Source organism: Leptidea sinapis, chromosome 28 (genome assembly GCF_905404315.1).
Source record: "Leptidea sinapis chromosome 28, ilLepSina1.1, whole genome shotgun sequence".
In the NCBI taxonomy this organism is placed as follows: domain Eukaryota; kingdom Metazoa; phylum Arthropoda; class Insecta; order Lepidoptera; family Pieridae; genus Leptidea; species Leptidea sinapis.
The window spans coordinates 1,145,446-1,171,787 of record NC_066292.1 but is presented as its reverse complement, the minus strand read 5'-3'; the positions used below and the strand labels follow the sequence as shown (position 1 = coordinate 1,171,787).

At 36.9% G+C, this 26,342-nt stretch overlaps 1 protein-coding gene and 1 non-coding gene across 2 annotated transcripts; one reads left to right on the top strand and one right to left on the bottom strand.

Moving 5' to 3' along the window:
* Positions 1 to 6,783: 6,783 nt before the first annotated feature.
* Positions 6,784 to 14,525, top strand: LOC126973174 (acyl-CoA Delta(11) desaturase-like). Its single transcript, XM_050820386.1, has 5 exons — positions 6,784 to 6,973; positions 8,996 to 9,126; positions 11,278 to 11,483; positions 13,065 to 13,250; positions 14,133 to 14,525. The coding sequence occupies exons 1-5, from the start codon at positions 6,787 to 6,789 to the stop codon at positions 14,404 to 14,406; spliced, it is 984 nt and encodes a 327-aa protein (XP_050676343.1). The 5' UTR covers positions 6,784 to 6,786; the 3' UTR covers positions 14,407 to 14,525.
* Positions 14,526 to 24,553: 10,028 nt separating this feature from the next.
* Positions 24,554 to 24,626, bottom strand: Trnaa-agc (transfer RNA alanine (anticodon AGC)). The gene has a single exon. It is a non-coding gene; the product is annotated as a tRNA-Ala (tRNA).
* Between the last annotated feature and the right edge of the window lie 1,716 nt (positions 24,627 to 26,342).

The window sequence follows — 26,342 nt, the reverse complement described above, 5'->3', positions numbered from 1 at the left end:
AAACCTTTTTTAGAATTTGAATACTGGCCTCTTAGACTCTTAATGACATTCATACAATTAAAAAAAAAAAATGCAAAAACTATGTTGGTTTAAAGTTGACAAGTCGTTAACAGAAATGGAGCTCACGCGTGAACATTTCCGTGCCATAATTTATCACAATTTTCGTCGCGGCTTATCTCAAGATAAATGTCTCAGCGAACTTGTTTCGATTTATGACGGTGAAGCACCGAGTCAAACGACAATATACCGCTGGTATGCCGAGTTCCGACGCGGTCGTGTGTCGCTCAGCACTCTTTCTTCTGCAGGTCGACCAAGAACAGCGGTCACGCCAAAAGAGGATCATTGCGGTCACGCCTGAAAACATCGCAGCTGTTCGAACTATTATATTAGATGACCGTCATGTGACATACGAGCAGATTCAGGATGTTACCAGAGTCGGAATGAGTGCAATTCAGTGGATATTACATAACGAGCTGTGTGTAAGAAAGCTAGTTTCCCGCTGGGTTCCCCACAATTTTTCCGGAGAGCAAAAGGCGGCTCGTGTAGATTGGTGCTGGAATTGCTCTGCAACGTTTCAGCGGAGGAAAGTCCAATGCCGTTTATAATATCGTCTCAGGAATCATGGATTTATTCATACGAACCTGAAAGAAAACATCAGTCAGCAGTTTTGGTCTTCGAAGACGAGGTCAAACCAACAAAGTGGTTCGCTAAAGCAGCGTGTCCAAAGTAAATGGTCGCTACGTTTGTCTCCAAAATGGGGCTTGTTGCTACAATTCCTTTACATGAACGCAGAACGGTTACCGCTGAGTGGTATATCACGGTTTTTTTGCCACAAATGATAGCTGAACTCCGAAAAAATAACCCGAAACGTCGCATCATCTTACATCACGATATGTCATATGGCTCGGAAGACACATGATTTATTGAAGCAGGAAAACGTTGAGCTGATGGGCCATCCTCCGTACAGTCCTGACCTGAGCCCAAACGATTTCTTTACATTCCCTTGAATGAAAGATTTATTACGCGGTCAACGGTTTGAAGACCCCGAAGCAGCTATGGAAGCGTACAAATCAGCCATTTTGTCATCATCAACTTCAAACTGGAATTACTGTTTTAATGTTTGGTTTGCACGAATGGAAAAGTGCATTAAGATGAACGGAGAATACTTCGAAAAGCAATAAAATACAATTTAGCTATACCGTGCAAGTGGTTTTTCTTATTCCCGATCATTTCAGTGTGCCCCTCGTAATAATATAATTAAGGTTTACAGTAATTTTAAAAAAAAGAAGAGAAAGTAGGGGGATCTAGTTATCAGTTGCCTATTGCACAAGGTTTAGTTGAAAACGTATCAATTTCGGGGTAAGCATTTACAAATTCATTAAATGTGACACTTGTACGGATGAAGAAGGATTACGGCGACAGAATATTTTAAAAATAAAAAATACGTCTAGATAGACTATGACAGCTGTGAAGACCTCTAAAATAATAGACCTTTAAACTAACCTGTATATTGAGCAATTTACGCACACTTACACAAAGTGTCATACAAAGCGTGAGTGTAAGACGTAGCTTGTCACGCACACTAAACTAATATTCCTGGCGTGTTTAAATCGGTTGTCTAACAAAAAGAGACTATCTAGACGTATAAATTATCTAATATTGGGTCTTGAATTTAAAGGATTGTAAATTGTTTCAGCAACGTAATAAATCTCCCAAGTCCGATGTATTTTGCGAGAGAAATTGCAGGAAGAAATTAATTAAAATAGTGAGGAATGAGAAACGCATTGAAGGGGTACTTTACTTGCTTTTTTTGATGTGAAAAAATCTTAAGGTGCCCTGAGTACATCTTATTATAAAAAACCTATTTTGTCGAGTTGAATTCATTACATTCACTTCACACAATTTTCAAAACGATGCCACAATGTAAACTTATGAAAATCACACAAACTATTATGTTAGCTAATCTCGGAACGTTCTTTTTTTAAATACCATTATTTATTTTTTAAATAATACATTTCAGTATGGCCCACGTATCAATTTATAATTTAGGGTGATGTAACAGAAAAATGAAAAGAGTTACGAGAATGTGTAATTATTTGCCTCAATTATTTCATTAAATTATTCATGATATAGTAACCCAGTAAAGATACAATGTCAATATAACATAAACTAAGGAATAATTTAAGCGTTATAATAGATATAAAGTCATAATATCGTTATCTCATGCCAATATATTGGTCATTAAACATGGAATTTAAATACCGCTGAAGTCAGTGAATCAGGTAAGTAAGTAAGTAAGATTTAGTCATTTGGTTATTGTCTTCTACTTCGACAGGTAGATGCTGAAAATCAACCAGTATTGATTTAGAGCACAAGCTGAGCATCGGCCTTTTCTTTTGCCACACTTAGTATTTATTGATTGTATTTTTATGTGTGTGGCATGGAATAATTTATTTCTTACTCTTCTTAATCTTGTCTCATCTGCGAGAAAGTGAGAAATGATAGAGGTTCAAATTATAACCTCCATGTACATAATGTTTGGTCGAGAAGTTTTCCATAAGAATTTGTGATTATATACTAAAAAAATATTGCCCTGTGATTTCCCGGGGCATAAAAAGAATAGGGAGGTCCTAAGCCCAAGGGTGTAAGTGGTGAATAATGGCATTTACCTACCAGTGGGAGGCTTCCTTGCACAGGATGCCGGCTATATTATGGGTACCACAACGACGCCTTCTGCCGTGAAGTAAATGTGTATGCATTATTGTTTCGGTCTGAAGGGCGCCGTAGCTAGTGAACTTATTGGGCAAATGAGACTTAACATCTTATGATTTTGAGTTTTTGGTTTTCTCAAGAATCCTGAGCGGCATTGTATTGTAATGGGCAGGGCCGGGCATATCAATTACCATCAGTTGAACGTCCTGCTCGTCTCCTTCCTTATTGTCATAAATAAAAGAACTATGATTGTTTTATTTATAAATCTTAATCGTCAGACGTCCCAATAGTGCATCTGATAACTACCGGGATGTGTAGTTAGCAGAAGATCCAATAAAGAATTATAAGGGTAAAACTTCAGGGAGGACAGACCATACGCCGCAATAAAAATATACACAGATAGCCCTGCGTAGTCTGTGGTGCAGGACCCAAGCCATTCGGCATTATGGCCCGTGAAGTCTCCCAAGACCGCGATTTTTTTGACAGGGATCTGTGCAAGCACTTCGTCGATTGCCGATTGATCAGCTCAAGAGATGACCCGTTTCTGTATTATCCTCAAAGTCTTCAAAATCCAGCATCTAGACTGCAAATCTAAGAAATTGCACTCAAAACTTTTCAGGTTAAACCAACAGCTGAATATAACGTCATAATGCAAAATTACACCCGTTACTTTAATTATAATTACCCGCAACTAATTTAATTTTTCAATTATAAATTTAATTTTAATTTCAAATTCACTTCGAATCACGGCAATGCTTAGCATACCATCACCGCACGTTTTCGCTGCAATCTTCTTGTTTCTAGCCTAGCCTAAAGTATTCACAAACTGATATAATTTCGGGACCTAAAACCTGAGAGCATCCATTCGAAGGAAGGCGAAGCAAATCTCATCTCTGTTATTGTAGATATCAGTTAGCGATTGGATTTCACTGTTGGTGTCGTTTGACGGTTCACCCCCTATAGTAATCTTCAATAACTGTCAAGCTCAACCATAAAAGATATTTACTAACGTTACGTTTAACTTGAGTTTCCAGTTCCGTCTATCAACTGAGGCAACACACAATTACACAGTACATAAACCTTTACCCGGAGGTACCGAGCGTTGGAAAGGCCGCGTCTCACGTGTGTTTTACGACTGAATATAAAAACACCTTTCTACAACAAAATATTTATGGTCTCGGCATTATAAGGTAGCATGATTCTCATTCAGGCTAAGTTATTTTGTTCACGAAGTCGTATACGAAAAACTTGCTGGATACACAATTCTCTATCCTGACGAAAAATAATTTTATATCAACAACAGAGAAGCAGTGAAGGATGCAGGCAAACATAAAATGAAATAGAAATAGAAAACACTTTATTAGCAAAAAAAAACACTCACACAAAAACACAACAACTTACAATATTAATTAAAAAGTAATATATATGTAAAATATTAATAAAAAAATGCAGTTCATTAAAAGTAAGTAAGGCCACTGGCCCTTAAACTAGCAGCTATTAACCCTTAGATAATTTATAACTCTAGACAGACTGACAGCTGTGAAATTGTCGAAAAAATTGAGGTTGACTTTTAGCTACTATTTTGAGCAATGCCCACACACTAACACAAAGTGACATACAAATCGCGAGTGTAAGACGTAGCTTGTCACGAACACTGAAGTAATAAACCTGTTGTCATTTCATGTCTAGCAGCAAGAGGCTCTGTCTATACGTATAATTTATCTAAGTCATTATATTATGTGTGTTTGTAGTTGTTCTATTTAAGTGTTAACTTTATTTAGATATTAACACCAAAGTGCGTGTCTGTTCTGTGAAACAATGGAACACTGACCTATAGTAGACACTGACATATTAACTAATTAATCTCATTACAATATTCATGTATTTCACTGTGACCGGGTTCCTTATTGGAAATTGCTTAAATACAAATTCAAATATTTTTATTCAAAATAGGATTTAAAATCACTTATTGAACCTCAAAAACTACCACCCATTTAAAAGAGACTGCCTGAGTAGAATGGGCGCAAGAAACTCAGCGGGCTTTTTTTTAATATAAAATATGGATTACAATGTGATATCGTACAATAAATATTTATAATTAAAGAGCCTGAGGGTGTTCGCTTTATTCCCAGTCCGTGGTGTCATTAAGAAAATTGTTTATGCTATAGTAACCTTTCCCACACAAACGTTTCTTAACAATTCTTTTAAATTTCGTAACACATTTGTTTTGTACGTTTTCTGGGATCATATTGTAGAAGCATATACATCGCCCAACAAAAGACTTACTAACTCGACCTAACCGAGTAGTAGACATAACAAGTTTATGTTTGTTCCTCGTGTTAACATTATGAATGTCACAGTTTCTAGAAAATTCAATGTGCTTATGAACATACAGAACATTATCAAAAATGTATTGAGAAGCAACAGTCAAAATGTTTATTTCTTTAAATTTTTCTCTTAATGATTCTTTAGGACCTAGGTTAATCGCGCGAATAGCCCTCTTCTGCAGCACAAAGATGGTATTAATATCGGCCGCACTGCCCCATAACAATATACTTAACTAACTTATTTTAGGAAGTTTCTTCTACGGCGGCTATATCTAGATGGGAACCATGACAAAGTGTCAGCATGATGGGCACAGTGCTATGTGATCGGGGTTGACGGGTTGACGGGGTTGACGGCACTTCATAAATCGTTTTGTGATGGTTTCTGACCAATAATAAATCGGCGCCTATTTCTGCCGTCAAACAGTAATGTGTAAGCATTACTGTGTTACGGTCTGAAGGGCGCAGTAGCTTGTGAAATTACTGGGCAAATGAGACTTAGCATCTTATGTCTCAAGGTGACGAGCGCAGTTGTAGTGCCGCTGAGAAATTTTGGGGTTTTTTCTGAAGAATCCTGAGCGGCACTGCAGTGTAATGGGCAGGGCGTATCAATTACCATCAGCTGAACGTCTTGCTCGTCTCGTCCCTCCTTCTTCGGGGTTACACTCTTGTAAGAGTGGTCGTGGTCGTCACGTCGAGGTTAGTGGCCTGTTTCACAATGCGACGCCACTCGTTGCGAACAGCCGCTCTTTTTCGGACACAGCACGGCGCCGGTTGCTAAGCGGGTCGCATGGCCACTTATTATTCTTTACTTATACAGACATGGCGACTTTCATGGGAAAATAATGCAATGGTTTCCCGTTGCCTTCTGCATCAGACATTTCAGGAGTTATCTAAACTCCTAGGCCGCTGTATTCTCCTGCGGCGTTACACTCTTGTAAGAGTGCTAGTCCCTTATTTAAAAAAAATGTAGATATTTGTATCACAAAATAAATAAACAAATTGACCCGGGCTGTTAACACACTGTCAGCGAAATCATGTAAAATTGATGCCGTGTTAAGTTTTAACCACGACATCACATTTTTTTTTATTGTTTAATAAGAAAAAAACATTCAGTCCCTATGACTGCCGATTAAAATAACGGTGTGTGCTTAAGCCCACGTTACACCTCCAATCGCCTATTAAAAATGTCCGAGTGGCGTTGTATATATAGTGTATATGTATTCATAACTCATACAGATAACATTATTCAAAGTAACACCTTATTTCGTGGCAGTAATGTTCAAAGTATTTTATTCGTTCTATCGTTATATAACTAAACACAAGCATATAAGATTTTATTCCAAGTTTACTGTCACAGTGACGGGTGCAGTATGATCGTATCGGACTACGCTTCACACGCCTTTGAATGTCTTAATACTCATATCTTATTGACATTATCACGAGCAGTTGATTATTTCTAACATCAAATGCGCATTTTGAAATTTTATCTACAATAAACAGAAGCTCGACAAGTTTCTGGCTGCCGATCAAGGCTTTATTTCGTCGAACCATTTTGGAATAAAAAGTCATTAAATAGAAACAACAATGAAATGAAAATCTCCAAGTACTTTTCCTACAGTCCCCTAAAGTGGATGTATATAGGGCGATGTTAATTACAATGACTACAATAGCTTGCGACATAATAAACACTTTAAATTATCTGGACGCGGACAAAAAATTGTAATCACTAGTTGAATTTGGAGCCATAATGACTGAAGTGCCCAAAAAATCGGAGCCTTCACTTCGTGAAACATTCCGTGCATTTGAGAAAAATTTGGGATTCAAAAATGACATAAAATGGCCGGTCGCTATATCTATTATTCTATATCATTTATTCGGCATTTATTGGTGTTATCATTACGCCTTACCAGTTAAATGGCAGACTGTTGGATTTGGTATGTATATAAATATTATGTCAGTCACCACTACATAACCATTGGGTTTATTCCATAATTGGTGATCTACTCCGCCGAGAGAAATACTCAATCGAGTTTTAATTTTTCTATTTTTAAAAGGCTTCAAAAAATTCAAAAAAATACAACGAAATATTCTTATTTAAAATAAAACAATGCTTAAAACTATATTTACAATACTTGAAATTTAAAGTTAGTCAGTAAAATCAGTCATTTAAAGTGAATTATCTTATTAGTAATTAGTGTTGCTTTTATATAAGTTATTGGTATGCAAAGCATTGCTATATATGTTATCTTAAGTTTAATGGCTTAAATTAGCCAAAATTATAAGAATTCACATATATTTTTCTTTTATTTTATTTTGAAATTATAATATAATATTATTTAAAAAAAATATAATGAAAGTCAGCCAGTCAAATATTTGCTTATGAAAGGTAATAATCTAATCTTTCTAATCGCCTTATATTGGGAGGCGTGAATTGCAATTTATACACAAACTTCTATCGCTGGTAAGCTATACTTCGTCCCATTAACAGACAGCGTGTACAGATAAGGTTTTATCTCGAGTAAGAGATAGACTGAATTGAATTGAACGGGAACGGCCGTAAGGCAGCACCTTGCGATTACCTACACAAAATTAATCAATCTCAGTTTTATAGTTTGTGTGTGACAGATAAGCCGAGTAATTTTCACATTTATGTTAGTATGGAGTTATATCGATAATATATCTTTCAAAAGTCACTCCAAAAAGGGGATCGAATAATAATAGCCATGAGGATTTCACTCATAAATTTCATCATTTCCCAAAGTCATAAACAAACATAAAATTTTAATATCTTCATATAAAGGCAACGCGAGTCTGGGGAACAATCCTATGATTTATCGGCTGTTTTAAATTTCAGCCAGTATAAGTGAAATATGAATTAAAACCGTAGTTAAAGCTCTCAGGTCCAGTGTTTAGACAATCAATATTATATGCAATACCACCGCGCCGCGCCAAAAGTGTTCTTCCATTGCTTTGAATTTTAGCACAATGGAATTTGTCGTTACGTAACTTTACTATATTCAACTTATATATTTTTATGAATTGTGCAAATCTCAAGATTTAATTGATTACGTAGATATATTTTAACAATTAATATTTTTTATGACAATAAGGGACGAGACGAAGACGACGTTCAGCTGATGGTAATTGATACGCCCTGTTCATTACAATGCAGTACCACTCAGGATTCTTGAAAAACCCATTCTGAGCGGCACTACATTTGCGCTCGTCTCCTTGGGACATATTTGCCCTGTAATTTCACTAGCTACGGCGCCCTTCAGACCGAAATACAACAATGCTTACACATTACTTCACGGCAGAAATAGGCGCCGTTGTGGTACCCGTAATCCAGCTGGCATCCTGTGCCAAGGAGCCTCTCACTATTTTTTTTTATTATGAAAAATAGAATTACAATTTATTATTAAATAACAGGCCAAAAACCACAGAGGTTTGTCTAACTTATAAATACACACTTTAATAATATAGGTACAATACAAACGAAAAAAAAATTAATGTAGGTACAACAACAACAGTACTTATTGTAGCACGGGTGAGTCGCATGGCCTGCCACCGCAATGTATTGATTTTTTGAGTGACCGTCTGTTTAGATATATTTATTTAGTAAACAATACTCAACTTTATAATGAATAGTTAAGTACTCAATTGCGGATAGCACATCACGCTACGCACTAATCGCGCACTAATTAAACGGAAATATTGTTACAATAAGTATTCTTAACATAATGAAATCTTCCTTCAGTGCTGAAACTCATAATTTAACTAAGTAAATAATACTAATAGGTTCGTGATTAAAAGTAATATTGTCTCACACTAAATTAACAGAGTAAATTATTTTCATATAATTAGTTTTTTTGAAATGAAAGTTTATGTCTGTTTATCTAAAATTCCCAAGTGTGTTTTTTTCTAATTCCACTGCTAATATTTGAATCTGTTTCCAGCCATGTTTATGTTTTTACTAAGTGGTTTCGGAATAACGGGAGGGGCACATCGGCTATGGACACACAAGTCCTACAAGGCGACTCTACCACTCAAATTGTTTCTCCTTGGTGCCTTTGCCAGCGCTGGTCAGGTAATAATCTAAACTAATATAATTAACATGAAGAATTCGACTTTTGATTCTAACTAAGATCTAAGAGCTGTTCGTGCTATATATCAGATTGGTTATAGACAGTCTCTCAAAGAAAAATTTTAAGAAATAAATATTATTACTGTTCACTGTCAGTACATTTATGAAAATTTAATACACTAACTTTCACAAAAATCGTCACCTTTTGCTCTTAATAGTAATTTTCATTATTATAACACTAGAAATAAGTGATTGCTTGTAACTAATTCTAGTAGGCTTCATAAGATACATAATAGCTTTAAGGGTAAATTCCCATCCACTGTTCAGGCATTATCTATAAATAAATTTAAATTATTAAAAAATGCCCCCGTCGTATATCCTATTACTCCACAGCTGAATATCATAGTGATCCGACAGCCTGGGACTAGATTATGATTATTTTATAGCAATAGCAATGACAGTACAATATTGTATATTTCATTAAAAGAGCGCAAAAAAAGAATGCTGGGAGAGAACATGGGCCGCTTCTTCTCTCTCGGAGCGCCATTTGTTTCCGAAGCGGTAGTAGTATCTAGTATATTAGAAATGACAATATCAAAAAAATTCTAAAGGAATTTTGAGAAAATAAATGGATTTATGTCTTTTTTGCCTTTTACAGAGATTCCCACACTTTTTTAGACCACTAACTAAATTTCACTAATTCGATGACCCCCTGCTGCTACATTTCTACCATATCTCCAAGAATCAACAAAACATGTGAAAATTTTAATTTTTGCCAGTTTTATGAGCCGGCGCTTTGCCAGTGTTGCCGTGAAACACGCGTTGTAGTGAAAATCGCAAATGCAAGTTGTTACAAATACTAACTAAATACCAACATTCGCAGACTTTTGGTCTCTAAAGTTTAATGGATTCCATCAAAAAAATTTGAATCTAAAATTTTACCTAAAATAGAGATCCCATTTTCTTTGTGACTAAATCGGTGCCTCACCTTGTAGTAGAAGAATAGGTATAATACTAGAGATCTAAGTAGTATCAAAGAATATGTAATAGTTGGTAGTATATGTGATTCTTTAAAGAATCCATACTTCTCCAATCGGCCATAAAAAACATTCATGAAACGAATAAAATTAAAGTAATTCAGAACAAGCTTTTAATGCGTAAATCATAACGCAAGGTCAGTTCACAATTTTGGTAAATAAATATAAAAACAACGTTGCGATTTAAAGAAAATTCCGATATTATTCCAAAGAAGGCCGAATTATGCATTCAAATTTTAATGAGCGTTATTGGCTGCTCCCGCGGTAACAGCTGTGTGAACAATTTAATTAAATAAGAAAATATATCAACGTTATTTGCGAGTCTATTACGCACTTTTTTAATATAAAATTCGTTAATGCATAAAATATGAACGCCACTAGAAATGTTATTAATTTTTGGAGCTTACTCTTTAAGAATCGATTTTTAGTTATAGCCCCCGGTTTGGAAATGTGACAAGGAAAATAAAATCGAGCGTTGAGTAAAAGTATAAGGTATAAAAAGATATAAAAGGCATTTATTTTATAAAAATTGATTCCTTTGGAATTCTTTTTGATGTCATTTCTAACACTACAGCCGCTTCGGAAACAAATGGCGCTCTGAGAGAGAAGCGGCGCAAGAAACTGTCCCAGCATTATTTGCGTTACAATACTAGTCACTTTGAGATAAGTTTATACTTTAAAATCCAATATGGCCAAAAAAAATCATCTTTGCGACAAACTCAAGACAGCACAAAATAGTCTAAAATGGAAGAGACCTTTACTCAGTATTTGGTAGATCAAGGTTGAGGAAAGGACATTAAAAATGAGGTTTCTTCACTAGAACGTACCAAAAGTGGTAGACGACATGCGTGGCACCAGAGGATCGTCACTAGAATATATGACGTCATATGCGTCGGAGCTGACATATACACAATTTTTTATCGTAATAACAATATTTAGTATTTGATTTAGTAAGCAATGTAACAGTTACCAAAAGTATATTATTATATAACTTTACATTTACAATTATCTTAACCTTGAATTTGTTCGTTACAATATTCATTTTCCTCTATGTATAGGTAATAGTAATGTCACCCGAGTCTTTTAAGAAAAATAGAGAGAAAACGATGTTTTACAGAATTCCTTGCTGCAATGGGTCCGCGATCATCGTGTTCATCACAAGTATAGCGATACGGAGGCCGATCCACATAACGCCAATCGTGGCCTGTTTTTTTCTCACATCGGATGGCTGATGCTCAAGAAGAACGACCAGGTCCTGGCTCGAGGGAAACAAATGGACATGAGCGATATTACTGGCGATCCTATTCTCAGGTTTTATAACAAGTAAGTTGATACTTAACAAACGACTCTTTATCTACTTCTCTCCTTCATTTTTTTATAGAAGAAGAGGACAAACGATCGTACAAATCACCTCATCATAAGTTATCACCGCCGCCCAAATTCTCTTGCGCAACACCAGAGGAAACACAGGAGCTTTGCGCGCTCTTTCGAAAAGTGTACACTCTTTTTTTAAGGTACCCATGTCGTTCTGGAAACACCGCACAAGGAAACTCATTCCACAGCTTGGGTGTAAGTGGAAGAAAGTTATCATTTCCATTTCATTTTGCTGATAAACAATTGATTCAATAAATGAAAGAATATAATGGTTTATTTTATTTTGGCTTTCAAACTCGATAGGATATCCTACCATTTATTTTAATTATACCTACTAGCGCTTTTGCAGTTATTGTATCACAAACATCGCAAAAATCACCTGAGGAATTTTAATTGAATTAGTAATTACAAGTTACTTAGTGAGTTAAAATTAGACAAGGAATACTACTTATATCTCTTTACATCATAAACCAGGGTTGATAATTTTTGAAACCAAAAAAAATAATAGTAGGATGGAAATACCCATTGGAATTGGAAGAAAATAAAACAAGAATGAAAGAAAAAATAAATTACGGGCCATCTGAGGTCGGGAAGTGGAAAAAGAGGGATTTAAAGGTAAAACTAAAAAATAAAAAATGGTTTATCTCGATTTCCGGCAAAACTGCAAGTCCTATGGAAAAAAGTCAAACTTTTGTTTTCACACTTTTTTAACATACAATTAATCAATAATAATGAAAAAAGTTATCCTTTTTACATTTATAAATAGATTTGATTTTTAACCGACTTCAAAAAAGGAGGAGGTTCTCAATTCGTCGGTATTTTTTTTATGTTTGTTACCTCAAAACTTTCGACTGGGTGAACCGATTTTGTTAATTCTTTTTTTATTTCAAAGCCGGTGCTTCCCATGTGGTCGAGCCCAAAAATAACAATAATCGTAACTAGAATTATATTGTATAAAAATACGCAATTATTTTTATACTTTTTAGTGTATATTACTCGTATATCTATTGTTTTACAATAGCGTTTTAGAACTCGGTTGTTTTAATTTTTTTTTATATTTTTGTTATATTCTCTTCCTTTTCCAATAGATTTCATTCTATTTTTTTTTTCACTTTTTATAATTTTCAAAGGCTTCAACACTGGTCTATAATGTTCAAATGATTACTAACCTTCTTTGTATGATTACTAGGCTTCTCGAGCAAGATTATAAGCTTGTAATACATGTGTAATTATTCATTTATCATTTAATTCCTGTATCCCCTAGCTGGGGCAGAAGGTATACACAGTGTATCTCCATCGTGATCGGTCCTGAGTATCTCTCAGGACCGATTTCACTCCAGGTCTTTCCGATGTCTTTCGCTTCGTCAATTACAGTCCGCCACCAGGTCACGTTTGCGTTTTCCTTGAGGGTTCCAACTCCAACTCTATGTTATGTAATTATGTACCTAATTCTATTTACAATCAGGTTACTTGGAACTTGTTGATCATTTATATTTCGTGCGCTAAATTATTAAGAATGTATATTTTCAGGCACTTTGCATATTTCAAGCTAATGTTATGCTTCGTGTTGCCGACAACTATGTCGATGTTATTGTGGGGAGAGAATTGGCGCTGTGCCATAGCGTGGCAATGTTTCCTGCGATTCTTGATAATGTTTCACTGCGAGCTAACAGTCAATAGCCTCGCTCATGCATATGGATATAAGCCGTATAACAAGTGAGTTCATTTTAAATTATTATAGTATAGTGAAAGATCAACGACCTACAAGTAAACTTGGTATAAAGTTATACCTGAGACCTCACCAAGAATATGCAAAATGTTTACAAATATACATTTTGCTTATGATTGGTTTATTCGGTATTATAACGTTTCCCGCGATTATTTGCAAGTTTGCTTGACATTCGGTAAACTTCAGAATTATCATTTTATTGACAGTGAAATAGTCCACATATTGCATATTCTTCGTTTATAATCAGGTAAAACCTATTTCATTATGAGATTTTTTTATTTGTTAATTTGCTGTACAGGTTCTCAATATCCGGGGCGTTGCAAGCGTACGGAGAAATTTAATGTATACATAAATATATAGTATACAGTCGTTCCGCTAGAAATTGGAAATTAAAACCTAAAATTAATCTGTTTGTTTACTGGCTTATATGCTAAACGGCTTAGCCGAATATATAAACTAACAGGCAGGCTATTTTAGAAAATTAATTATGGTTTGAAGTAAACGAATTTAAGCCATGCAATTATGTCATTCAAAACCAAATGGTTTGATATTTCAAACTACTTATTACCTTCTCTCTATTCTATAAATCTCTTACCTTCTTATTTAAATTTCTTTGTGTGTCACACATAGCTTAAGAAGTTAATCGGGGAGCCATAATACATCCATTCCTACTCAGCACCTTAGGGAGAAAGGGATGGCTGAAAAACAGCATTGCATGGAAACATGAATGCATAATCTCATGTCAGTCATGTGAAGTTGAGTCTTCTCCTTTTGCCTATTTTTTCATCGCCTTTAATTTTATGGCAATAAAGCACAATATGCCATGGCAGTAAAGAATTAATTTATTTTATTTATTAAAATTCTTTCAGAAACATTGTGCCTAGCGAGAATCGGTTCGTAGCTACAGTTACTCTAGGTGAGGGCTGGCACAATTACCATCACATGTTCCCATTCGATTACAAAGCGGCTGAGCATTTTGACCCTTTTAACTGGTGCACATACTTCATAAATTTCTTCAGAAGTATCGGGTGGGCTTATGACTTCCGTGAAGCAACTCCTGAGATGATAAATGCGACAGCGAAGAGATTAGGCGACGGCACACCAGTTCATAACCCAGTGGATATTACCAATTCAGATTATTGATTTATTTTTGATTTTATTTATAAGAGAATTTAAACCTAAATAATTAAGATTACTAGCTAGATAGTATTACGTAGTTTTATTTTGTTGTGTATTTGAAAATATAATGATAATATACATAATTTGAGTTTTATTTGAAAAGAAATCATGTATTTTAAATAATTTTAATAAACATTTGAATGTTATGGACATAATACACATCTTGTACATAAGACAAAAAACAAAGTATCATAAAGATAAGGTTTTTTTTTTTTATGGAATAGGAGGACAAACGCGCGTACGGGTCACCTGATGTTAAGTGATCACCGCCGCCCACACTCTCCTGCAACACCAGAGGAATCACAAGAGCGTTGCCGGCCTTTAAGGAAGGTGTACGCGCTTTTCTTGAAGGTACCGATGTCGTATCGTCCCGGGAACACCGCACAAGGAAGCTCATTCCACAGATTCGTGGTACGAGGAAGAAAGCTCCTTGAAAAGCGCACTGTGGAGGACCGCCACACATCCAGATGGTGGGGATGATATCGTAACTTGTGACGTGTCGTGCGAAGGTGAAATTCGGCGGCAGGAATCAGGTTGAACAGCTCTTCGGAACACTCCCCTTGATAAATGCGGTAGAAGACACACAATGAAGCGACGTCTCTACGCAACGCCAAGTGATCCAGCCGTTCACAGAGTACTGGGTCCCCGACAATTCGAGCTGCTCTGCGTTGCACGCGGTCAAATGGATCGAGCTAATACTGGGGTGCGCCAGACCAGAGATGACAGCAATACTCCATGTGAGGCCAGACCTGCGCTTTGTAGAGCGCTAGAATGTGAGCCGGCTTGAAGTATTGCCGTGCTCTATTTATGACGCCCAGTTTCTTTGAAGCCAGTTTGGCTTTGCCCTCCAGATGGCCACGGAATTGGCAATTGCTCGAGATTTCGAGACCCAGTATTCCGATACTAGGCGAGGCTTTAAGGGAAGTGTTCTCAAAGAGCGGTGATACGGCAAATGGGGTTTTTTTAGTGGAAAACGCGCAAACTTGAGTCTTAAATTGAAGGTTAAAGGGTTCTTGAGGGTTAAATTGGACAAGGATCAACTTACCCCATTCCGCGACCTTCTCGAGAGAGGACTCGATAGAAGACACAAGTTTCTCCCGGCACTGGTCGACGTTTTCCCGAGAGAGACCTGCATGGCCCGTGTATACGGCATCATCAGTGCTGTCGTCTGCATAGCAATGCATGTTGGCGGTGTCCAACATATCATTGATATGCAGAAGAAACAGCGTGGGAGATAGCACACAGCCTTGGGGCACTCCAGCGTTCACGGGCTTGGGATTCGAGCAATAACCGTCGATAACGACCTGTATGCTGCGCCCAGTGAGGAAGCTGGAGGTCCACTTGCATAAGCTCTCGGGAAGCCCAAATGATGGAAGTTTTGCGAGGAGCGCCTTGTGCCATACACGATCAAAGGCCTTCGCTATATCCAGACCAACTGCCAGGCCTTCCCCCTTGCTTTCAATAGCCGTCGCCCATCTATGTGTTAGGTATACCAGAAGATCGCCAGTCGACCGACCATGGCGAAAGCCGTACTGCCGGTCGTTGATCAACTGGTGACCCTCAAGGTATACCAAGAGCTGGCGGTTAATTATGCTCTTCATGATTTTGGAGAGTAGGGAGGTAATAGCAATAGGCCTGTAGTTTGCCGGATCCGAACTGTCTCCTTTTTTTGGGATCGGATGGACAAGGGCTGACTTCCATTAATCAGGGACTACGCCTTTTGAATAAGAGTGCCGGAATAAACGCGTTAGCACCGGCGTCAACTCAGGGGCACACGTTCTAAGCACGATTGGAGAAATGCCATCCGGCCCGCTCGACTTCCTGACGTCCAACGAAAACAGAGCTCGCCTAACAGTTTTCTGTCGGAACTGTACTTCAGGCATGGAGCTCTGACACCGCGGGATGCTCGGCGGTGTTTTTCCGTTGTCGTCAAGAGTCGAGTTGGAGGCAAAAAAAAGAGCACAGGAGATCGGCTTTCTCTTTTGCCGTACTGGCCAGGGTGTCATTCCTCTTGTGCAACGGCGGCATGGACGGCTGGTTGAAGTTACCAAGAGCAGCTTTCGACAACGACCAGAACTTGCGTGTTCCGGTCGGGTAACTGGAAAGCTGCTCGCCAATTTTGACGACGTGCTTCGATTTCGCACGGGCGATTTGCCGCTTAAAAAATCTGGAGGCACGGTTATATTTCCTCTTCAGACCTTTGCAGTTCGGATCCTTTGAGCCCAGCGCCGCAACCCAAGTTCGATACGCCTGTTTTTTGCAGTCAGATGCTGCTTTAACTGACGCATCGAACCAGGGCTGTGATCTGCCACCGATCCGGGGAATGGCCTCCGGTCCTCGATACTAACCTATGCGAAACATAGCGGCACTAGGCCGCTACTTCACGCCGGTATTCTGTGCGAGTGTGGTAAGTAACCCGGACGAGTCTGGCCCGATTGTGCTGACGTCATAAGATAGCAGCGTGACTCTCCCACTTTCAAAAAGCCCGTAGTCGCCTCTTACGACACCCTTGGACCTGGGACTACCCTATTCTTTTTACGCCCCGGGGCAGCACAATGTTTTACCAGTATTTCATTATATTACTTATGTACTAAAGTACTCTTTGTTCGTTGCGCAAATGATTATTATACTGATTCGTATTGGTATTAAGGAGTTTCAGTAATTTTTATAATAATATCAATTTAAATTTACGCGCGTAATTTATCAGCGGCGTATTTTATTGTTCATTTCCGGTTGCAATTTGTGGTTTTTCTCATTATTTACATTTTACCAAATGATACATTCTGCATATTCAACTTTTGATAATTTTATTTTAACATATGATCTTCTGGAGGTAGGTAGGAACTGTTTACGTTATTCACCCCTTAAATGGTGGAGATATGTGGTAAGAAACATAAAAGTACACACGATTTGATAAGCTTCTTCTTTTTTGAAGTCGACTTATGGCCGCCTGTACTATGACTATGTAAGAGATTTTTTTTGTTTAACCTAAAAACCAGATTTTAAAATTAATTTCTATCTGTTGCTTTTTCGGCTTATATCTGAAACGGCTTAGCCGAATAGACTGACAGGCAGACGACTGTCATTGTAGAAAATGAATTATGGTTTGAAGAAGCTAATTTTGAAGATTCGCGTAATTTGTCGCCAGCAGTCGCTATTTATTTAATAAGGAAAAATAATTTCAATGTACTTTCCATAGAATGAAATAATTTCCGAAGATTTTTAAGATCAGATAATGTCTTTGTAATGCTAAAAACGAAGCCCTATTCAGACTTGATATTAATATTCATCCGAGCCATTATTTTCAAGGAGGAGACATATTCCAAGATGGAATTCCTTTTCGACAATTGAAGTTATGCGACAGATATTATGATCAATAAATTTTATTTTCAAATTAGACAAAATCTTAAAATTTTATCATTTACTTCGGAATATATTGGTTTTTAGATTTCCTACGACTTGTCAGTTTATTATTATTATTATTACGTTATAGCATTTAACAGTTCCTCCTTTTTTCATGAGATAGCGGTTTGTAGTAAGCGAGAAAATTTTAGCGAAGTTGTTAAAATACAAAGTTTATTAAGAGATATGATGGAAAATAACAATAATTGAAACATTAGATTTATTTGGCGATTCGAGATTAATGTATCAAACAATTTATTTGGAATTTTAATAAAAGATTGATGCATCATGACGGTCGCTGTATTTGTTCGATTGGAATGTAAGACTGACAGTGTATCAATGTCTAGTGAGTCATTGAGTCGGCTTCTGGCTCTTATAACGCGCTTAACACTTTAAGGGACAAAAATCATTGAAAAATGATGATAAATGCTTTAGCTTCGTTTTTTATGGCAATAAGGGACGAGATCAGTATGACATTCAGATGATGGTTATTGATACGCCCTGCCAATTACTTGTATTTGCAGTGCTGCTCAGGATTCTTGAAAAACACAAATATTCTAAGTGGCAATACAATTACGCTCGACACGTCGAGACATATGATGTAGTTTCATTTGCCCAATAATTTCACCATCTACGGCGCCCTTCACACGGAAACGGCATAAATAGGCGCCGATGTGGTATCAAAAATCTAGCCGGCATCCTGTGCAATGGAGCCTCCCACTGACCGTGGAATGTATACATAGGGCGACCTTTCCCAATACTTCTATCTAATTTAGGTCTTTACAATTCAGTCAATCTACTTCTATCAATCCTCTACACAAACCATACAAATTTTAAAGCGAGTTATTAATTGATGTTTTGACATAATCTCTGACCATCGAATGTGTAGCGTTAGTTAACACTGTTAATCTGATCACTTCGCGGAACTGGTTCCCCGCGGGGAGAGACGCGTGGCGCGGGGTTTTCTTCGATTGAAGACCGTCGCTCGCGGTCCGCGCAGAGACAAAGGCATCGTCGTGCGAGGCACACGAGACATCGACTCATACGCCGCGACTAGGCAGTTAACTGTTTCGCGTCTCGCTGTACGAGCGCATTGTGAGTTTGTTTAAACCCCGTGTATCGCGTAAGTGTTGATCATTCCAAGGAATAATTATTTGATTTTTAATTATTGATAATTGCAAGCAATTTATAATCTTTTTATTGTATAGGTAAATTATGCAAGCGTGTCGGCCATGGCGCTAAATAACGTTTGTGTTCTTTGTTCTCCACGTGTCACTCATGCACCGATCATTTCGCATAATCATTTATTAATCTTAATTTCATTCTGTAACGTTTGTTCTTAGTATATCGTTTTGCTTATTAATTTATTTTCAATTCTCATAATCAGTTAAATTTTATTAAAGTAGTTTCTTCATTTATTTTACATATTAGTTGATTGCCTAGTACCTTATGCTTATTGCTATTTAATAATAATTGTAATTAGATAACTTCATTTTAATGCTTTCTTTTAATTATAAAGGTAAACTCCGTCTGATTGTAACTTACGCATCCGCCATCTTGTGCAGTGCTTTTTGCTGGCTTGACCGCGTGGTTGCAATCAGAGGAGAAGAAGCGGGATAACTTTTATAACACGCTGGATGTAAATTCCAGGGTCCGAGGTTGCACCTACAACCTGTCCTTGCTGCATGTATAGCAGGCCTGTCTTACTTCCTGTACGTAGTCTCCGTGGTTGTACCTCCTATCGGCAACTTCACGACTGCAAGGCCGACGCGTGTCTCCGTCTGCTTCATCTGGGGCCTGCAGCCATCGGCCACAAGCCAGGGCAGTACTCGCCCAATACAGATATTGGGTGGCAAATTATTTGAAGGGCCCTTTTATCCACGGCCTTGTACTTCCACTACTGATAATAAATTCCTTGTGCTGACCAGTGGGTTTAATTTTCCCTTCTATTAACCACGAAACCCACAACGTCACAATATTATCAAAATATACAAATATGATAGAAGCTACACCAAGTATATTTTGTGTTAACGTGAATAAGTTGTATTTTACATTGATTCTCTATTTCTCTATGCACTTGTCTGTGGTTTATAACCACGCTGTGCTACCAAAAAGTTTTTTTTATATTAATAGATACGCCCTGCCCATTATAATGTAGTGCTGCTCAGGATTGTTTCTGCACCCAAAAATTCTGAGCGGCACCTTGAGACATAAGATGTTAAGTCCCATTTGCCCAGTAATTTCACTAGCTACGGCGCCCTTCAGGTCGAAACACAGTAATGTTCACACATTACTGCTTCACAACAGAAATAGGCGCCGTTGTGGTACCCATAACCTAGTCGGCATCCTGTGTAAAGCAGCCTCCCACTGATTGTATTTAAGATTGATTCTCTATTTATCTATGGTATTGCCTGGTGTTTATTACCACGCTCTGCTACCAAATTAAACTATATTCTCGCTACAGCTATTGTGTTTTTTTAGAATTAGTTAGCCATCGAATATTCGAGGTCTTTCTAGATGAAATGAAATGAAATGATTTATTTGTATGAATCGTAGTAACATAGTTGTTAACAATTAATTGGTGTACAGCACAATTCGCCAATATATCAGCATACAAATATTTGATTGTCAATATTGGAATTTTTATATTTATACGTCACTAATAAACATTACATAGTTTTAATTATAATATAATATTAAATAAACATGAGTTGGTACCCCTCAAAAAATTACATTTAATACTATTATTTTTGGCTAAAGAATTCTTTTAAACTATAAAATATATATACAAGATGCTTGATAACAAATTCTATTAGTTTGAAGTTGGCGTCTTATCTCAGTGGTAATTTGTATGTGCCAATAGCAAAGCAGGAAGGTGATGTGTGACCTGAGTAATGGAATCGCGAGTAATTAATAAATAGTAATAAAAACAGAGAACTTTTTCACCTGAATATTTGAATGCAATAAATGAATCGGATTTAACCCAAAACCATAGAATAAAATATAATAGCAATGGAGTAACAGATACTGCTTTCATTTTTAAGAGAGGCGCTACAGTACTTAAGATACAAAATCACTGATTTCCCCTCACGTAATTAATGGCAAATTGCCACTTAGGGCTATATTACATCATGATGGCGCGACTGTCCCAATGCTCTGTGAATGGCTGGATCACTTGGCGTTGCGTAGAGACGTCGCTTCATAGTGCGTCTTCTACCGAATTCATCACGGGGAGTGTTGCGAAGAGCTGTTCCACCTGATTCCTGCCGCCGAATTCCACTGTCACACGACACGCCACAAATTAGGATATCATCCCCACCATCTGGATGTGTGGCGGTCCTCCACAGTGCGCTTTTCAAGGAGCTTTCTTCCACGTACTACAAAGCTGTGGAATGAGCTTCCTTGTGCGGTGTTTTCAGGATGATACGACATGGGTACCTTCAAAAAAAGGGCGAACACCTTCTTTAAAGGCCGGCAACCCTCCTGTGATTCCTCTGGTTTTGCAAGAGAATATGGGCGGCGATGATCACTTAATACCAGGTGATCCGTACGCTCGTTTGTCCTCCTTATTGCATTAACAAAAAAAAAACTACCAAACTAGACACCTGAGTCATGACACATCCGAGCTGATCGTGCAACCAATATTTGCAACCAAACGAACATCAGGTGAGTAACTCTCTATAGAGCTTTATACATTTTGTTGGTAGCGGCGACTGGCTGCGCCATTGTGGTGTCTCAGTGTAATATAGCCCTTAGTCGCCGCGCTTGGGATAAGTAGCCACAACTTAAGTTTTCTCAATTATTACCATTTATTATTTTTATCAAACTATATATAGAAAACTCTACAAAGAAATTTATAAAATAAAAGAGGAAATATATGTTTCTCGTGGATTATTATTTATAATTAATAATTTAAATTATTATAAAATAATTTAAATTATATAAAATTTTATCTTATAGCAGAACACTGTTATTTTATTTGAGATAAAATTGAGATCTTATGATAAATACTATTGTGTTCATATGTTTGCGGTCTGCGAAAATTTGTGATGATATAATAAAAGAAGCAATATTTTTATTTTATAAGCCCTGATAGGTCAGTAGCTATTCAACCCCTTTACGTAATAACAACTTACTTTAACAGCAGGTGACCCGTACGCTCGAATGTCCTCCTATCCCATAAAAAAAATGTGATAGATTTATACACACACACCCACACACACACACACACATACTCACGCCTTGTTCCGACTTGCCCACACACACTTGCCTTATATATTTGATAAGTCATTCTTTCTTCACTCATTCGCTCCACGTGTCTATAGGTTATGTAATGATAATACAATAAAGAAGCAGGGACTTACAGGTGAACTGGAGTTGAAAAATTGAGCATCTAAAATCCTTTTGGAGTTTCTAAGCGAATCGTAACAAAGTTGAAATGCTGCGATACGTTTGGAACATTCACGTTCAATAAATGTGAATTTGCAGTTTGTCAAAGCTCGTACATATTCATGAGCTTTTAGCACGAATATCTAACTGACTTGTAAATTCACAAAGCTAGAGGAAAAATACAATACTAAATAGCTGCCAATTTATAAAAAAATAAAATTAATTTTTAATTTATAAACTTCATATCATTTCTTAGTATTTACATAGCATTATATTAAATAATAATAAGCTCACGAGTATTGTTAATTTATTTGAATATATCCGCACTAATTCAAATTACTATTCCTCACAATACAAAGAAACTTGTTAGTGAAAAGCCCGAGGGCGGTCGCTCCATTCCCATCATGTTGTATAACAAAACATGACGTAGCATTTTTAGTAGCTATTACTATTTTGTGTTAGGACTACGGGGACGTTAAACTAAGTGTCAGATTCTCCAGAAGATAAGTACCTTACCAGGTGATGAAGGAAAAAAAGACGATAAAGAAAGCAGTTATTGAAGGTAATAAGTCTATGGTTTATGGCGAAAAGGAATGACGAAGGCTTTCTTAAAAAAATATCCATTGATTCACTGGAGTGCCATCCGGAAGACTTTCAACGAAACTGCGGCTTGGCAATTGTAGTTGAATGTAAGCCGATTTACAGCTTCCTCTAACAGACTACCGCTCGTAAATTAATTGATGGCATCAGAAGCTGTAAAATATCATTATTTTTACGCTATTGCATGTGACAGGAGAATTTGAATAATATTAATATTGTTAGCAATCAAATTGAGTCGTTACTTCAATTACCGACACACAGTAAATTGTGAACATTTATATCATTATTTACGCAATTGTTATGTGTATCTATTACACAGATAAAACTGAAAACAAAATTTTATTTACGTTGAGGGACTCGAACCCGCGACCTCTCGCGTTCCGTGCGACCGCTCTTTCCAACTGAGGCAACCGTTTGAGTGACGTACTGTTGATAAATCTTGTATGTCTTGTTCAACTCTCAGGTTGTGGCTTCATCTACAGGATCTACTTTACAGTTGATAAACTGCTCATCTCCAATATTTGCATATTAGGATTTCCTAACGCAATGATAATAATGACTTGAGATGTCGCTCTTGCAAATCTAAACAATTTGTTATGTTTTTAAATGATAACTCTCATTTCTGGGATTAATTACACAAATAAAACTGAAAAAAATATATTATGAACGATGCGGGACTGTTGTTGACAGATAGAAAGCCGACTTAAAGGAGTATATATTGTGTCTATTTAGATGATTGCAGGATATTTAATACAGTCATTAGAAATAAACGTAAAATAAAAAATATGAAGTATGTTTCCCTTACCCCACCTGACCTTAATTAGGAATTTAATTTCTATTGCTCAATTAATAAGGCAGCTATTCGCGTTGTAAAGCTTTTTTCTCGTAAATAACACATGTCGACCTATCGTTATAGAGCCGTTAGGTCGGATTGATGACTCTCTTTAACAGCGACGAAATGGGCCTTCAAAAGGGATCTATCACCTCCGCGCGGAGTGACCACAACTTGATTTATTTCCTCACAAGTTCACTGAATCGTGAAAAGAAAATTTCTAGGGAAGAAATATTAAAGCCTCACGTTGCTTTAGGCTAACTTTCAACATATTATATTGAAGCTGTAATGGCGTGGCTTGTCTGCTTCGATATTTTACTCCAATAACAGTTTAAAGAGTATGCAAGCCTACAAAATCATAAAGATGTAGGTGGGTGACGATTAAAAATAAACACATTTAATTTGTACTAAAAATACATGCCCCGTTTTTGTAAGGAGAATCGTTTTTTTTAATTGCGGTCACTAAAACAAAACCAAACTGCAATGCCCTATGAAACATTTGATTAAGTAGTCTAAAAAGCTACTTGAATAATCTAAGCGTAGACAGAAGACATATATATGAGTATTAATATTCTAAGATAAAACATGAACACTCTTCGATCTAAGGTTTTTCCCATACAAACATTTTGGAGTTGACAGAAAATTTGAAGGCAGATAACTTATAAACCATGTTGATGTAAGGCTATACAATAATTTTGCTGTTATAAAAAACTTTGATATTTAATTAAACAAAAACGCAGGTGTTTCAAATTGTTTAAATCATCAAATAAATAAGATTGGAAAAGCGACATTTTACAGGGCTGAAAACAATTTAATATTAGGAAGTTAGTTACACAAATAACATAAAAAATAATAAATAATAAAAGATTTATTTATATAAAAAGAACTTGGAGGCGCCGGGTATCGATCCCGGTACCTCTCGCATGCTAAGCGAGCGCTCTACCATCTGAGCTACGCCCCCGTAGTGAAAGGTTGTCAATAGTTTGTACATATTGTAAAAACCAGTTCTTAATTAGAACTGGGTCAAATCAAACGTTGCCTGCAGAGCCTTCATATTGTTTATATATTTAATAGACAAGTTATAATAGTACATTACGATACAAGTGTGCAAAGTAGGATGACCAATGTGCGCACGAGTATCGTATAGTATTTTTCCTCAACATTCATCAACGTGATTATTTTATTTTTAAATATAATAGAAGGACAAACGAGCACGTGGGCTACTCGAAAGAGCAGTGAGTACCTCCTCGTATCCCGCCTCATATAGAGAATTGCTGTCATCTCTGGTCTGCCGCACCCCAGTATTAGCTCGAACTATTTGACCGTATTCAACACAGAGCTGCTCGAATTGTCGGAGTCACAGTGCTCTGTGAATGGCTCGATCACCTGGCGTTGCGTAGAGACGTTGCTTCAATGTATGTCTTCTATCGCATTTTTCACCGGGAGTGTTCCGAAGAGATGTTTGAGCTAAATTCTACCGCTGAATTCCACTTTCGCACGACACGCAACAAATTAGGATATGATCACCACCATTTGGATGTGTGAGGTATGGAGGAACGACAGTGTGGTTTCAAGCGACTTCCACTTACAACCGAGCTGTGGAATGAGCTTCCTTGTGCGATATTCCAAGAATGATACGACATGGGTACCTTCAACAAAAGCGTGTATCCCTTTCTTAAAGGCCGGCAACGCTCCTGTTCCTCTGGTGTTGCAAGATAACGTAGGGGGTGGCGACCACGTTGCCGAGAGCAGCGATACGTAGGTGATTGTGAAAAAGGTTTTTGTTGGTTCCTTTTCTGTATTGTTATTATTAAAGGTTTGGTCACGATTATACATACAAGATATTTAAGGAATTACTATATAAACCATACAATTTATAAAAATTATTGGTTGTAGTTTCCTCGATAGAAAAAAATCCAAAGTTACCTATATCTTACGAATCATTTCGTAAAAACCTGAAAACTAAAATAACTACTAAAATAGGTGAATGAATTTAGTAAGTCAGCTTAATAGTTGGCAATTATAATATAGCTTAATAGCTTAACAAAATTTAACATAGGTATCACTAAAATTCAAACACAATATATAGATTATTGTAACTTACCTTTCATATTAATCTTTGCTTTTAACAGAAAATACATGTTGTTTTTATGAATTTTGATAATATTGCAAGCCTCCATGCTTTTCGATTCAAATTCAAAAGTTGTTTTTCTTTCTGCATTCAAAATACTATCAAAAATTCTTCCCACATGACCAAACAACTTCGACAACAGATAATCAAAGAAAATAACCATAGAACAAATAATCAACGCTTTATTCTGTACGCAAGTAGGAATGAATACACAGCTTGATGCCGCGAAGTAATGACTTCGTGGTTAACTGCGAGACACAATAGAATATTGAAAACGTTTCCTCTTGGGAAATCATCTTATTCATTCGCATGTTCTTAAGCTACTTCATCACCTTGATGTGATATAATATATTTCTGAACAACATACACTGCGATAAATCTAACGTCAAATGACTTGTTGTTGCACTTTTTTATGAAAATATGAGACTAGACGAGCAGGACGTTCAGCTGATGGTAATTGATACGCCCTACCCATTACAATGCAGTGCTGCTCAGGATTATCGAAAAGCCCAAAAACTCTGAGCGGCACTACAATTGCGCTCGTCA